Genomic DNA, 16,806 nt, shown 5'->3' on the forward strand with positions numbered 1-16,806 from the left:
CACCTGGATGATCACTGGAGGGCACTGAGGAGGGTGGCAGCCTCCAGCTAGGGGGAGGAGCCTCACCCAGAGCCCTCCAGGGCCACATGCAGAGGGATGTTCCGATGAAAAGTTCTGAGTAATCAGCAACTACACTCCTTCTCTTTAATTTACAGGTGCTCTTCTGCATCTTTATCTAGTCCCCACACTAATGCTGCCAATCATCCTCAAGGACAATTTAGTCATAATATTATGGGTGTCAACAGCTTCTGGGATACTTTCTGCTAGACCAGCTCTAGATAGAAACTCTTTACCACCATTCATTGTTTTCTGAAAGTGCAGTATTAGTGTGTTCTTTTGTACATATATGAAATGTTTAGAAAGCTTCCCAAACCCCATTTTTTTCCTTTATTTTCAAACCTATGATCTACAAAAGATATCTAAGAAAAAACTTTTTTTGAAAGTAGTCAATTTCCCTCTCCAATGTTGCCTTAACACTGGAGAATTACAAATGGAAAGAATCACTTCTCAGGACTTGTTTACAAAACCTTCATTAACAACTACTCATTGTGTCCTTTCAGTTTTCCAAGAAGTTGACTCAGTATTTATATTCTTATTCTCTTCCCATCCCCTTTATGTGGCTAATACACATTAGTCCATTTCTGCCATGTTAGACTGGGGGCAGGGGTGCCTGGTTTCTATGAAGTTTAAAGCAGATCAGCAAAGTTGGCAGATGAAGAGCATCCACAAAACCTAGATCCTGGCCCCATCACCAGGCTCAAACATCACCATTACAAAAAAACAGGAAACCTCTTGCCTGGAGCATAACACAGGAAACCAAACTCATAAGAAGAGGTCAGAAAAATTCCAGAGGGAAAAGGAAATAAAGAGATTAAATAAAATTCCTGTTGGTTACACTAGGAAATAACTTGCTAGTATCTTGTAAAATCTGAAAATTGGAAACAGCACAACAAATCCAACAGTTTCACTCATTTTTATGGAGTATTATGTTGGAATTATTGTAAAACTTTGCATCTCCAAAGTCATTTTTAAAAGACCTTAAAGATTTACATCTCTATAGCAATTTTAAAAATTAAGATGAATTTCCCATAACATTCTCTTATCAATCACCCCCAAAAGACAAAGTCATAAAAACTCAAAAATAAAAAAGCTATATTTGATCCAGTGAAATGTTTTAAAAGCATAATAGAGGCAGTTCTTGGAATACACACACCCCTATTCCTTAGTTGAATTCAGGTGAAAAGTTCAGGACTTTTAGTTCTTATCCTTGAAATTAAGAGCTTTTCTAGTTATCAAATTTCACTATGGAACATATGGAAAAAGAGAAAAGCAAAAACAATTAAAATAGTAGACCCAATACTCACAAAGATGACCACTTTAATATATCAATATATTTTCTCCATTCTTGGTCTATTCTACCATGTGCTTTTTGCTTTTTCCCCACAAAATGGTATGTCATATAATAGTCTTTTTCTTTTTTTAACTTAAAATATGTTCTGAATATGCAGTGAAAGAATATTTTTTCAGCAGCTATTAATATTTTTGGGATCAAAGCCACTTTATAGTTCGTATTTTTCCCCCAATATAGGGAGTGAATTCAGGGCTTCATGTAAGTTAGGCAAGCCTCTACTACTGCGTTGCATCAATGACCCTTTTATTTGTTTACTTTTAGTCTTACTAAATTGCCCAGGATGGCCTTGAACTCACAATCTTCATAGACAATAAGCAAAAACACCTTATATTCTAAAAAATTACTGAGAACCTCAAAAAGGTTTCACTTATATGGGTTGTATTTATCAATATTTATAGTCTTAACTAACACAGGAATTTAAAAATTTTATTTATTCATCTAAAAATGACAATAACATGTCACATCAATAACATAGTTTACAAAAAATAATTCCATTTTCCAAAACTTTTAAACAAGAACATTTGTGAGAAGAGTGGCATTATTTTATATTTTTGCAAATCTTTTTAATATTTGGCTTAACAGAAGACAGCTAAATTCTCAAATCTGCTTCTGCATTCAAAATGTAGATATGTTCTATAAATAAAAGTATACAAAGAAAAGCTAGTTTCAGATGGACTTGTAGTTGGAAAAAGGAATAGTAATTTTCAGGTAATTGTGGACATTTTCTTTATACCACACCAGAATTTGGAAAGTGGTAGTTTGGAAAGCAGTAGTTGTTTTTGTTTTTGTATTTGTTTTTTAAGATTAGCTGCAATGTAATATATGAAAACATATATCAATAAATGTTGGATACTGTATACACTTGTGAGAGTTTATAGGTGGAAAACGTGAGTAATGTCTTAATATCATTGTGAAAATAGTTTTGACCTTTTGGGCACTCTTGAAGAAAACTATACTTTCAGAACTGCAGTTGTACAACTTCAACATTTAATTGTTAACATACCATGCTAACATATGGCATGACACTTTATTTACCCAATACCCTGTTGTTGAGAATTTAGATTGTTTCTGTAATTTTAAAAAATGCCCTGACAAACATCTTTGGAGATACATCTTTCTGCACATTTGTCTTCTTAGAATAATATTTTAGGGTCAAAAAAAGGTTATTTTTCACTTTTTAAACATATTTCCAATTTTTCTACCAGACAGGTTGATTAACCCACATTCCTGCTGTAGTGTGTGAAAGAACCTTACTTACATTCTTATCTACACCCTTGTGGACACTGGGTACCACATGAGCTCCATCTCAATTGCACTTTTAAGAAAAGTTGGTATGACAGAGCTGGCTCTTGGCAAGCAAGAGGCTTATATGAACCACACTACTTGAAATTTCCTGGAATCCTGTGCTGGCAGATTCTAATCATTCTACCACAGTGTTTATCAAATGTATGACTTTGTATTATTGTAATTGGTATTTACCATATTGTCTTCTGATAAGCAGAAACTGTGTCTCCTAATCTTAGTATATCCTACAATGACCATGGGATAGAGACAGCGTTTCTCACCTCGGACAGGATGGGTTGAAATCCTGGCTTCACTACTCACAGCTTTGTGCTCTAGTGTGACCTTGAGGTGAGGCCTTCGGGAGGGAATTAAGTCAAGAGGTTAGAGCCCTAATGAACAGTGTTAGCAACCTTAAAAAGAGGTTGCAGGGAGGGCCTACAGACTTTTTTGCTCCTGCTGCCATTTGAAGGTTCAGCAAGAAAGTCCAAGCTCTCACCAGATACTGAATCCATGGTATCTTGATCTTGGGTTTCAGAAGTATAAGCAACAAGTTTCTGTTGTTTATAAATTACTCCGTCTCAAGTATTCTGTTATAGCAGCACAACAGACCAAGGTGCTATGCAAGAGTGGTCAAATGACTTCCTCTTCATTTCCCACACCTGAAGATCAACATCCGTTAAATGAGGAGACTCAGATTTCACCAGGCAGCTGTGCTGGGATTACATATGTGAAACACCTCACATGCTACAGACAGTCCCCGGTTTATGCTGGCTTAACTTAAACTTTTTTGACTTTATGAGAGTATGAGAGTCATATGTGTGCAGTGAAACCATACTTCAAATTCTACATTTCTATCTTCTCCTGGGTCACTGTTGTGTGGTTCAGTGTCCTTAGTGATACTACAGGTAGCAGCAAAGCACAGTTCGCAGTAAACCACACTCTCATGAGGGCCAACGACTGACATTGTGTGGGGGCTGTGCTGCCCAGCTAGGACATCAGCATATGATGTTAGATGCACTCAGTGTGGTTCCAACTTACAGCGGGTGTATCAGGACACGATCCCATTATAAACTGAGGGGCATTTGCACATGGCCAAGAATGAATGTTCTGTGCTTGTTCTGCCCCTTTTCCTTCCCAATGTTGAAGAAATACTGTGAACCCCAAACTTTGAAAAGCTACAAACCCACTTTAATTTATGAATACAGTTATAATTAAGGTAGAAATCACCTCTTTTAATGATGACTACCCCTGGAAAGAGTAACTAAGCAAAACTGATTCATTTTCTGACTATGGTTTCCTTATCACTCATCCATTCATCATTCACTCATTCATTATGATAGATTTCTCACAGAGTCCAAGGTCCAAGGATATAACCTAGCCTCTCAGGGAAGGGAATAGAGAGAAACCATGAAAATCACAGGAGCTATACTCTCTGTCAGTATGGCTTTCTCTTCTGCTTGTCTTCTCTGTGGGTCCTCTGTCTCTGTCTCTCCTCTGTCTGTCTGTCTGTCTCTCTCTCTCTCTCTGTCCATCTCTCTGTCTCTCTCTCTCTCTTTCTCTATCCTCAAATGACATCCTGAGTCTCAGAGTCTATGGAATTAACTCTGAGTTCTTAGGTTTCCTTTGTAACAGAAAAGTATTTTCCAAGGAAATTAAGAGGTAAATCAAGAACAAAAGAAAACGGTCCTGGCTTTCAGAAAAGGTATTTTATCACTTTTCCCTCTTAAGAAAAGAATGGGAAAAGAAATATAGCTTCATCCCTGGTTGTAGGCATGACTTGTTCTGGTGAGAGATGGAACCTCTGCTGCGTAACAAGACCCATGCACACAGCTCCCGGCCCTCTGACAACAGAGCCTCCTCATGGGCCCTAAACTGTGTGCTCTGTTTTAAGGTTGTAGAAACATACTTGAGGGTAGCCCTGCATTCAGATCCACAGAGTCTCAACTTTTCCCTGGATGTGAAATCACCTCCCAACCCACCTTCTATGATCCAGGCTCCCTGCCTTGACAAGTCTTTATTTAACATTAAAAGCCTTTTTTTTTCTGGATACCACCTCAGACACCAAATTATGCTCAGCAATTACAGTTAATGTTCTTTTTTACCACAGCTCCTATACTTACTTTTTTTTGACTAATAGAAAAATTAATACTTTTCAAAGATAAAAATCAATACTACATCACAAAATATATTGAAAGATCAAAATAATGTTGAATAGATTTCTAAAATGTTGACATCAAACTCCTCTCTTCTTGAGCCAACTAAATAGAACTTGTGCTTATTTCCAAGTCACCAGAATAGAGAAGCTACACTAACCATATCTTACCTCTCCCTTTGGCCAGGACATATACAGACCATGTAGCAACCCACCCTGCAAGATGGAGCACACTTCTCCAGAGGAAGACTGGCCTGGGTACACTGACAAGAAGGATTTGGAGGAATTAACTTTCTGGTTACAGCTGACAGATAGTGAAGGGGTTTCCACAGAGCTTTGAAACCTGAAGCAGAGATACCAGGTCCTGTTGAGGACCACCTGCTTGTGAAATGGAAAGTCTACGCCAGAACAACAGTGAATAGTCAGATTCTGTTGATATTTAAGGGGGGGGGATACTTTAACTTCCTATGGTTGTATGTTAAATTAAATTTCTTATGGAAATATGAACTAGTTTATTTTTCCTTTGTTTAAATAAAGTATTGTATGTCCACGGAACGAGCAAAACCTGGGCTAGAGATGTAGGTCCACGGTAGAGCACTTGCCTAGCATGTACAAGGCTTTGTCTCTCCTCCCATTTGGAGAATGCCCTCTTGTCGGGGATTCTAGGGAGCCGGAGCTGACATGCCAAATATTGTCCAATGGTGAACTGAACACCTGCCACAGACATGAGAACTGCTAAGGGAGGAGCTAGATGGTGCATTCCTCCTTCTCTCGCCAGTGAAGAGGTTGCAGTTGTGCACTACTGAGCTGCTGGTAGGGAAGTGGCAATGTGACAAGCTGTGACATCAGAGCCCAAAGGTAACAGTTTCTTCACCAGATAACTTTTTAAAAACCACTTCATTAAGGTATAATTCACCCACTAAAGTATATAATTCAATGGCTTTCGGTATATTCAGAGTTGGACAACCATCACTGCAATCAAAACATTTTATCACTCTCAAAAGAAACCTGCATCCATTAAGCATCACCCCTCAACCTTGTCCAATTTCCCTCCCACATCTAAGCACACACTAATTTACTTTCTGTCACTATGGTTTTACCTATTCTGGGCATTTTATATAAATGTAATCATAGGATGTGTAGTCCCTTGTCTTTGGCTTCTTTTCCTTGACATACTATTTATTATCTATGTTGTAGCATGTTTCAGTACTTCTTCATTCTTTTTTAATGACCAAAAAATATTCCATGGTATCAACCACATTTTTTTTATCCATTCATTGGCTACTATGAGGAATGCGGCCCTCAACATTCATGTACATCTTTTTATGTGGACATGTGTGTTTACTTCTCTTGGGAATTGCTAGGTAACATGATAACATTATGCCACCTAATGGCTTAGATTTGCCAACCTTTTATACAGTGGCTGCACCCATTTTACATTCCTACCAGCACTGTATGAGGAATGTGATTGTCTTAGTTACTTTTCTCATTGCTGAGACAAAATACCGAACACCGAAAGTTAAAGGAGAAAAGGTTTATTTAGCTCACAGTTTGTAGAGGTTTCAGTCCATAAATGGCTGGTTCCAAGGCAGGGTGTGGCACATGGCAGAGGTGCAACAGTTCATGGCAGACCAAAGGTAGCAAAGCAACAAGGAACCTTAACAGTATCTTCTTTCTGCCCCTTTTTATCTTATTCAGACTACTTGGGGCAAGTAGCACTCACACCCTTTATCCTGGTGCCCTTGAGCCTAGCATTGCACCATGAATCAATTCCAGCATCACACACTCTAGATCCAGCCACCACTGAAAAAGCCCCACCTATGACTGCATAAGGCTTTGGGGGTACATCTAAACACAAGCCATAACAGTGATTTTTTTCACAACCTTGCCAACACTTATTATTATCTTTCTTTTTAGTTAGCACCATTCTAGAAGGCATGAAATGGCATCTTGTTGTTTTTAATTTGCCTTTCTCTGATGGCTACTGTCATTGGTTATCTTGTGCTCACTGGACATTTGTATATATTTTTTTAAAACTACTTTGATCTTTTGGCCATTTTTAAATTGGATTGTCTTTTGATAATTGGGTTGTATAATTCATCAGACCACTTTGAGGCATGGTTTGAGGGATTGGTTCTAGCTATTTAAAGCTCAGTTTCCACTCTTCCCATGATTCTGTGAGATACCAAGTCATTTGCTGCTCAAACTAATCACAACTAGCTTCTATTACAACTGAAAATTCTGACTAACAAAAGCTCTGGAACCCAATGCAGTGCCTCTCACCTACATGAAATAACTTACATAAGGCTCAAATGGCAAACTGAAATCTGCTCAGTGGCAGTATTGTTACTGATGCCTGGATTCTGAATTCATGATCCTAAACTGTTAAACTTCACAAACTCAGTCTAAGGAAACTTACGAGACTGACAAGCAGAAACTCTGGCAGGTTAAGCAGCAAGTGTGAAATGGAGCAGAAAGAAAAATCTAAGAAATGGTTTTCATTTCTTGCTGATTCCTCTAAGGTAAAGTAGGCCACTGATTCCGATGAGTTATCCAGATATTACAGCCCTGATTTTCTCATGCCAACAGTCTCACGTCTGCCTTGATACTTCACTCACAGTGGCTACCTCACCCTCCATCTCTCTGCTAACCAATCTTGGTACCAATGACTCCATTAGAATTGTCTTCCAGAAGGAAAAGAAAAGAAAAGGAGAGAAAGAAAGAAAGGAGAGAAAGAAAGGAGAGAGAAAGAAGGAAAGGAAAGGAAAGAAAAAAGAAAGGGAGGAAGAAAGAGAGAGAATTGCCTTCCAAAAGGTCAATATGTAAATGGATTAGGAATCCTAATTCTACCAGCTAATCAATTTAATTCTAGTTTATACATCAATACTGCTAACTTTGTTATCCCTTCCCCTTTGTACCTCAGATTCTCTCTCAGGAGTCAGGGAAATAAAATTGCTCTCTGTGGAAGCTATCAGTGACCTGAAGACATGGGTTTCTTAGAAAGTTGTTTTCTGCAGTTTCCTGGGAGATTTCCTTGGCTCCCGAGATGTACAAGGGTATATCCAGTTTACCTCAGGTTCCCACTCCGGGAGGTAGTGGCCCTGGCAGAGTGGCATGGGACAAGCTCACAAGCTAGCAGAGGCCAGGTCAGGGAGGGCCTCTACATTAAAGTGTCTTGCCCTGGTCACAATACGAGTAAGTGGTACAGCCAGGATGACAATCCAGGTCTTTTCAATCTTCTCAGGTTTTTTTTTTTTTATGCAATGTTACTTGATTTATGCCCTAAATGATGCTGGATGAAGAGGAAAGTTGGGGTTTTAGATCTGGGGCTGTAGCTCAATGGTAGAGTGCTCAACTAGCATGTATGAGACCCTGGGTCAGTCCCCAGTAAAATAGAGAGAGGGAGGGAGAGAGGGAGGGAGGGAGGGAGGGAGGGAGAGAGAGAGAGAGATTTATGCGGTATGTGGTCCAGGCTGGCTTCCAACTCCTCCTGAATAGGTATGACTGTAGGCATGTGCCATGCATGGCTTAGAAAAAGTTTGTTTCTTTGTTTATTTGTTTAGCAGTAGTGGGAACTGAAACCAAGACCTTTGCATGGGCTACATCTTAAGCCCCTCATTATTTTTATTTCGAGACAGGGTCTCATTAAGTCAGTAAGTTACCCAGCTGAGCTCAAACTTGCAATTCTGCTGCCTCAGCCTCCCAGAGGGCTGGGATTACAGGTGTGCACCACCACATCTAGCTAGAGTGAATTACTAAAGCCCTTTTCACTGTTTTCATGTCCTCTTGAAAAAAAAATACTAGATTTGAAAACTTTAAAGTTTATCACCCTAATACAAAGTCTGTCTTTTAAATAGAATATTGTAGAGAAGTTATTTTGGGTGCTTTGACCTTATGAAAATGCAATCACACTAGATTGCCTAATGTCTATTTTTAAACATAAGAGCTACTCTCTTTATTACACATTAGGAAACTTAATATAGCTAAGGCACTGATCAGGATTAGCTGCCACATAGATTTTCAGGTCTTTTATGCTTTTGCTTAAAAAAAAAAAGCTTGAAGTAACCTGAAATACTGAAATGAGCACTCAAACTCATGAGAGTTCCAGTCCTGACTTTGCTATCACACTACGGTTAGAATCCTAGTTTGGATACTTACTTGTTGTCTGATATTAGGTAAATTATTGCTAAGTTTCTATTTTCTCTTCCATAAAACAAGGATGAAAAATGCCTATTTCATGGATCTATTGTAAAAATAGCTCAAAATAACAAGTGATAGTGCTTGAGTACATTTTCTTTTCCCTTCCCTTTTCCTGGCCTTTGTCACTCATCAAAAACACAAGACAGTCAGAGAGATAACATCTAAATGTCCTCCTGGAGTAAATGGTATCAGCAGCCAGGCTCTCCCACCAGGTCCCAGGACATGAAAGGGAAGCCTCTGCTCTGATGGAGAAGGCTGACAAGAGGGACCCAGAGACGAAGAGAACACAACCACGGGACCAGCAAGGAGTCTTTTTTCCAGCACTGGAACATCAGGACCGGGGTCCTAGTAGACCTCATCTCAGCTCCCTGGGACCAAGTCATTTTACCAGTGCATGGCTTTTAATCAATGACTTGTGAGATTGTTTCCCAGAGACTACACTGGAAAGATTAGGAATTTTATCTGTGTTGTTCACTCCATGTTTACATTAGCTAGACCTCAATAAATATCTGTTGAGTAAACATGCCTATTTTCTTATTAGAGATACAGTTCTGCAAATGGAGATTTTATTTATAAATCAACAATTTTAAGTCCTAGTGAAATCAGCCCGAAAGAAGGAATTTGATCCTAAGCATGAAAAAAAACAGGAAATTGTAGCAACTGTAAATTTCTTTTCAAAAAATTTTTAACTGACAAATAAAAACTGTATATACTTATGATGTACAACAATGAATTCAAATTTCTGTTTAGCATGTGAATTTTCCTAAAGAGAAGCATACCCAAAAGAAGAAAACATAGTAACAGCTCCCTGAGAGGGCTTTGAGCATTTAGTTTAGTAGATTATAGTAGCATAAATTAATCCTCCCACACATTTTCAACTTTAAGAGATTAGGATGTGGGATTCTGGAACTAAACCCATTTCAGTTGCCTTAATAGAGGACTTTTCTCTAGGCAAAAAACAAAGCCTATTCTTAGCATTCCATCTATGATCTAGCTCAAGGGCCAGTGTAGGGCTGGCTTTCCAGCCAGTCACAGAAGGTGGGAATGATGAGGCAGACATCATAACTGAACAATCCTTCAGTACTTATCACTGTGCCCTCCAAGTTACTGCATTTTCAAAGTCACTGGGCATTGTCAATACCTGGTATATAGTCCAACAACTAGCAAAATCCTACCTTTTCAACAAGTTTAACATGCCAACTAACTCTGCTTCAAAAGTCAAGTTGACTTGACAGTTCTTCATTTATTCAATCAACAATACTAAACCCTGGAAAATCCTGCGTGATTCAGGATGATAGAAAGATAATCTGAGACAAAGCAGCAACTAGCAACACAAGAGTTAGAACCAGGAATTAAGAGACTATCATACACATTATACCTAGAATACCTCTCTTTCCAGCTAAAGCACCACTCTACAAAACTCTTCCCAATCTTACTTTAGGAAAAATGTCTTTTCCTTAGTTAGTATCTTCAGTGTAGTGCTTATGACACAATGTTGGAGTTAACTACTTTCTGTCATCAGACTCTGAAATCCTTGAGATAAGCAACTGTGCCATCCAATCATTTTTATGTCCCTGGTATCCAGAAAAGGTCCTGACACATAGAATTCATTGCTAATGAGCAGTTCTATGGGTTTTAACAAAACTAACAGACTTCTGGGTATTATCAGTCTTCATTGTCCAACATGGTGCCCACCAGCCACGTATAGCTTTGGAGTAGTTAGGTAGGGTGAACTAAGAAGTGCTGTAAGAGTAAAATACAAACCAAATTTCAAAGACTGAGTACAAAATAATGAAAAATGTCTCAGTAATTTTTACATTGATTTCATGCTGAAATGATAATGCTTTGGCTATCAGGTTAAATAAAATATATTATTAAAATTAATGTCATCTGTTTCTTTTTACATTTCTTAAATGACTACTAAAATATTTTAAAATTATATATGGTTGGCATTACATTTCTATTAGATAATGCTGGACTAAACCAAAGATTATTTTCATGTACAAATCACATCTAGTCTTTTGTATCTAATTCTCTGTGTGTCTTGGTAGAAAGGAAATTTGGTTATAAGATCTAAATGAAGACAAGGCACTCATTAGGCCTATGTCCAGAATAGCCCGGAAACATAAGACTCTTTATGTTTTTAGATCTATCAGTCAGTATATCTTACAGTTTAGTAGGTTCACTGTTTTAAAGAAAAAATAATAACTCCAACTCTTGCTATATTCTTCTATGTTAAATCAAAGTCTTACCAAGGACATGTAATATCCATGCAACCAACATTTAAATAGCTCTTCAGTTTCTGGCTTTAAGTGCCTCTGTGTTCTCCTCTCTCCTCCCTCAGACCCTGGCAACCTGAGCAGTCAGTCATCCCTCCCATCCCCAGGTTCTTTTTCCACTGACCTCAGAAGACTCGGGCTCAAATAACACACTTGTCAAAACCCCTAGAAGTACAGCAGGGAGAGATACCATATAAATAGATAAATGGAAACAGAGTGCTCTGTACTGATAACATAAGCCAGTATGAACACCCTTTGCCTTCCAAATGTTTGTACCCTATTATAATGATTAGTTAAATGTGACTGCTACTAATAATTTTACTTCTGTTAGCTTAGACAGACATATTTTACACAGGTACCTGCAAAGCAGCAGCTGAAGGTGATTTTTAAGTTTTAGGTACTGCTGTTGGAAAAGTCATCTGAGCTTAGAGAATTTAAACTTGACAAAAGAGATCAATTAAAAAATAAAATGAGGAAAAGTTTCTAAGTGATCTGTGGGAAAGGCTAAAAGAAAGTTGGGTTTCATTGGTCTACACTGAGAAAAATACAAATCAAAACAAAACACAAATAAATGTGTCTATTTATGTATCTCTCACCACACAGGAGACCCTGAGTTTGACATACTCAGCACTGACACATGGCACGTGGCACATGTCCAGTGGAGAGGAGTTGGAGGAAAATATGAATATACAGGCGTCTGTTAATGAAAGGAACACCGTGATCACCTTTTTCTTGTTTTTTTTAAAAATAATTTTGTTTTGTTTTTAATCCTGAGTGTTGTAGTAGACAGAACATAGCTTACAAATTTTATTCACAATAAAATTCAAAGTTGTCACCGTAGCCTACAAAGCCCTACATGAACCTGAAACCCAGCTGCCTCTTAAGACTCAGCTTCACCCACCTTCCCCTTCGCCCAGTGCTCCAGCAACCTGGCCACACCTTCCTGCCTTGGTGCCCCTGCACCTGCTCCTGCCATGACCTAGAACTTCGATGGCAAACCCTTAAGAGCTTTCAATGATAACAAACAACCCACTGCAGCACACATGCTGTAAGTTGGCCACCACTGGCCTAAAACATGCACTGCTTTGACTATACTCAAATGTCACACAAATAGGGAGGCTGTCTTCACCTCCTATCCAAACAGCATGCCCTGAACCCTGCTGTACTGTCCTTCATATAACTTCTGGTCACCCAACATAGCCCATATTTCTTTACTTGTGTAATTATTTGTCATCCCAAATGGGAAAGTCTGTGTCAGGAGAGCAGGGATTTTATTCTTTTTGTCCACTGTCAATTCCCTCACAAGTGCCTGGCACATCACAAGAGTTCAATAAATATCTACTGAATGAATAAATTAATGAACTTTAGATTGAATCCAGATACCTAAGGTCTAGTCCTAATTCTTCCACTAAAAAGCTGTGTAACTTCGAAAAAAAAAAAAAAAGGCCTGACACTCAATTTCTGGATCTATAAAATGACTGTTGAAATAGGTATTTCTAAAGCCTCTCCTAGCTCTAATACCCTGGGGATTTTATAAACCTTCCATTTACATATGATCTTGTATGAAATTTTAGCAACAGAAAAATGTAATTTGGCATTCACAAACCACCAGCCCTGTGAGCAACTCCATGATAATTCAGAACCCTGTTCCACGGCAAAGCCCTCTCAAGCCCTAGCAGGCAGCATGGACCCCCAACTTTCTCTACTTTCAGGTGTTTATACACAACTTTATTCCATTTCTTTTACCAGTTAATGGCACAAGTGCATTTTTGTTTCTCCACTTAGGAGATGAATACCTTGAGGATAGCAAGGGACTTTCACTACCTTGTGATCTCCAGCACCATGTGTTGTCCATGCACCCCACGAATAGTCCATTAGTGAACGAAACATCCCTTCTAAATTATTCACAGAAAGGTAGCTATAGCTAATTCTACATATTATATCTGGAAGGGTAAATGAAAAATTTATAAGCAGATACTTTTTAAAATAAAGTTTATTTCCCTGATAACAAAATGTGTTAACACTTACTGTAGAAAACTGAAAAGTTTAGATAAAGAAAAAATTCTAATCAGTGATTATCCCATTACTCAACTACTATTAACCTTTTTTAACCATATGGTTCACTTTTATTAAGTGAACTTTTTCTAGTACATCTTTCACTTTATGGTTGACATCATACTAAACTATACTATAAAATGTTTTTAAATTCAATATAGGCATTTTCCATATCATTAGAATTTTCAAAATAGTATTTTTATAACTTTTTATGAAATATAAAACAAATTTTCAAATAAGAGAATAACAACAGTTACTACAATTTAACTTTTCTGTGCCCCTTAATCTAAAAATATGATCAATTTGTAAGTGCAAGTTCTGAGGATGGTCCTGACCACTGAGGAAATGTAGATAACTTTCCATCAAGGAGGAAGAAGACTTCCGCTGTTACGTAAAGCTGAGGTCTCTGCTTGTCCTCTGCTAAGACTTCACAGGGGGATAAGCATTGCAGTTATACCTGGAGTGAGGAAGGGGTTATGGATAGGTCGCTGGCTTTGTGGACACGGACCTGGGCCCACATCTTGCTTCATGACCCCAGGAAATGAAACAAAGCTCCAGGGTCCTCATGTCTAACAGGACAGTCACCGCACAGAACTGCCGGGAGGGGCTAACATGAGAAATGCAAGCAAGGGCTGAGCACTGTGCCCAGTGCAGAGGGAATGGGCCTTCTCTTCACTGCGATGCTCTGGTGTAAGAGTGTGGCAGGAGGGGTAGAAATGACATTTCCATCTTTTGGAAGAGTCCAAGTTCTCACTCACCTTGGAGCTCAGAAGAACACATGTGTGAGTCCACTCACAGAGAAGTGGCTTGATTACTGACCACACCCTGCAGCTGGGGTGAGCCTCAACTCCTGCTGGCCTCTCCCTGTGTCTAGCTACACCCAGTGTCCCTTCCCCAGGGACCCACTGTGGTCCCACCTCTGGATATCAGCTTTCTGTGCTGCTGCTTCCCTGGTCCCTCCTGGAACCCCACTTCCCCACCTGCCTGTCAGCCTACTTTTCTGCTGACATCTGCTGTCTGCTCTCCTAAATCCTGTTCAGAAGTTCTACTGGCTCCTTGTTACAAATCTATTACATAAAAAACTAGGAACCCAAAAGTTTTTCCTCCATCACCATCTGCCTTCATGTTTCCCCCTCTCTGCTTATTCCGACCTTGCCATCTATTTCAGAGCAGGCTCAAGCTGACTGCAGATAAATCATTTCCTGACCTGCAGGTCCTGACCTTTGTCACATGGTGATGCAATCTCAAAGTGGTGCTTTCAATTGTCAGCTGCTCACATTTTAGTGAAAATGAGTTTGCAGATTCTCCTGAGGGGAAATCTTGGCTCAGAAGGATGTGAGCACCCCAGACACCATTAGGAGGAAGGTTATAGAGCTGTGCTGACACTGCCCCTTCTCAAACCACCCAGGAATCCCTGGCCCCCTACTCCATTAAGCGACTCCCAAGTGCCTTCTCCTCTACTCTTCCCTCAAGCATCTGCTGCCCATTTTCTAAGACCCAAATCACATCCACTATTCCAAAGCAGCTGCAGCTCTACTCCTTTCTTCTGGCCTTGCACAGTACGCATGGCTTATCCTCCTCTAACTTCATCAACATAGTCTTAAACTCCCATATTCCTCCCTAACTTTTCCCACAGTTCTCAAGGGCAGAGGCGGTGCCTGTTTTCTGCTTGGTAGTTGCTTGTAACATGTGGCCGATATTCAAGACTTCTCATCTGATTGACCATTTGCCCTCATCAATGCCATTGTATAGGCGGCTTTTTTCAACTTTAGCTCTTCTGGCCTTGGTTGGACAGTAACTTTAACTTTGGGTAAGATGTGTACCCCAAAATGGTACATCCATCTGCCACCTTCAAAATCTTTCCACAGGTGCAAGCCTGTAACTCCAGCACTTAGGAGGCGGAGGCAGAAAATCTGCTCAGATTTCAAGGCCAGTCTGAACCACGTAGTGATACCCTGTCTTAAAATGCCAAAAGTAGGAGCCAGGGATTTAGCTCAGTGGTGCCATGCCTGCCTGGCAAGTGCAAGGTCCTGCTTTGGATTCTCGGTACAAAAAAAAAAAAAAAGCCAAAAGTAGAAAAAATCCAAAAAGAAATAATTCCTACTATCTTCATTTTAGGGCCTACATGAAGGGGAAGATCAAAGTGAGAAGAGGATCATCTTTTTCTATAAAAGTAATCACATTCATATTCACTGAAAAGATGATTATTTGGAACCAGCAGGAATTTAAGAACACAAGTTACTGGAATTCATGCTTCTTTAAAAAAAAAGAAAAGTATTGTTCTGTGTATCAAAGTTAGCCTAGCCAGTGCCAGGCGTCCAGGACACTGCCACCCGCTTGGAAAGACCCGGGCCTTCTTTGCCTTCATCCTCAGCCCCTTCCCCCCTGGCCTGGATCGGGGCAGATGGGCACGTTCCAGCAAAGCTCTGCATCGGGCAGGACCCCAATTTAATCTCCAAGAATAACTCAAGGCGCAAGGGCCCAGCCGCTGGGCAGTGGGGTGGGGATGGTCTCTGCCCGCGGCCGCCCTCCCACAGGCCAGCACCTCCACCTCTCCACCTCTCCTGGAAAGGCGGCGCCTTGCTGAGCCGGCCCTGGAGGTCAGCGCGGGGAGCTCACCTGGTGTCAGGTTCGGGCTCTGACTCCGACCCTGACTCAGCCGCCGTCTCCTCCCCCTCGGCCTCCGACTCCTCCGCAGCCTCCTCCATGGCATCTTCCACTTCCCAAACCGCCGTCGGGTCGCCGTCCGCGTGGCCGTACCAGGTTGCCATCGCCGTCTGTGGAGGCGGCCTGCGCCTGCCGGGTGTTCTCCCTCGACTGCGTGGCCCCGGCGGCGGCTCGAGTTCCCGCCGGGGGCGGGCGGCCAGGGTACTCGAAATAGGAGGCGTCAAAGTTTCGCCACAGAGCTGGCGACAGCCCGGCCACCCCTCCTCCCCTCCCAGCCGGGGGTATGCGAGTCCTCAGACAGCTGGAACTCGCTGGGCCACATTCCTTCTCCAGAGCCACTTTGCTTCTACTTCTGCAGGGCTACTTGAAGGACCCTTGTCCCAACCAGTGCTCCCTTCCTGAGTGGAGGATCACTGCTTTCAAGTGCTCACTCTGCCCAGGGCCTCGCTCTATCTCTATCCCCTCACAAAGCGGTGTCTTCAGAAGAGCTCTGGTAGGCTAGGGTCTCACTACTAGTGACGGGACTGAGGAGAAACTACACTCACCTGCCTAACTCAAGGCTCAGCCCTGAACCACTGTTCTGTACCGTCTCCCTGCACATTTCCAAGGCAATAAACCCCATTCTCTTCAGTAGCCCGGGTTGTTCAGCCAGAAACTATCCATAATCTTAAACTTAATTTAGTCAAAGGTTGTTTTCTCCATAGCTCAGCCTCACCGGATCCTGTAAAGCCAAAATCCCTCATTGGCTTCCTGAGGCT

The 16,806-nt window shown here is 40.7% G+C and overlaps 1 protein-coding gene across 1 annotated transcript in view; it reads right to left on the reverse strand.

The window, feature by feature from the left end:
• Cmya5 (cardiomyopathy associated 5) overlaps positions 1–16,273 on the reverse strand; it is a 96,622-nt gene extending 80,349 nt beyond the window's left edge. The window contains exon 1 of the mRNA XM_004870225.4: positions 16,001–16,273. Within this exon, the coding sequence (XP_004870282.3) occupies positions 16,001–16,152 (152 nt within the window). The 5' untranslated portion in view covers positions 16,153–16,273. The remainder of the gene's footprint in view (positions 1–16,000) is intronic.
• Positions 16,274–16,806: the final 533 nt, after the last annotated feature.

The sequence above is a fragment of the Heterocephalus glaber genome, unplaced genomic scaffold, assembly GCF_053883595.1.
Source record: "Heterocephalus glaber isolate CG9 unplaced genomic scaffold, H.glaber_assembly_v1.0 deba00001757, whole genome shotgun sequence".
NCBI classification, from domain to species: Eukaryota; Metazoa; Chordata; class Mammalia; order Rodentia; family Bathyergidae; genus Heterocephalus; species Heterocephalus glaber.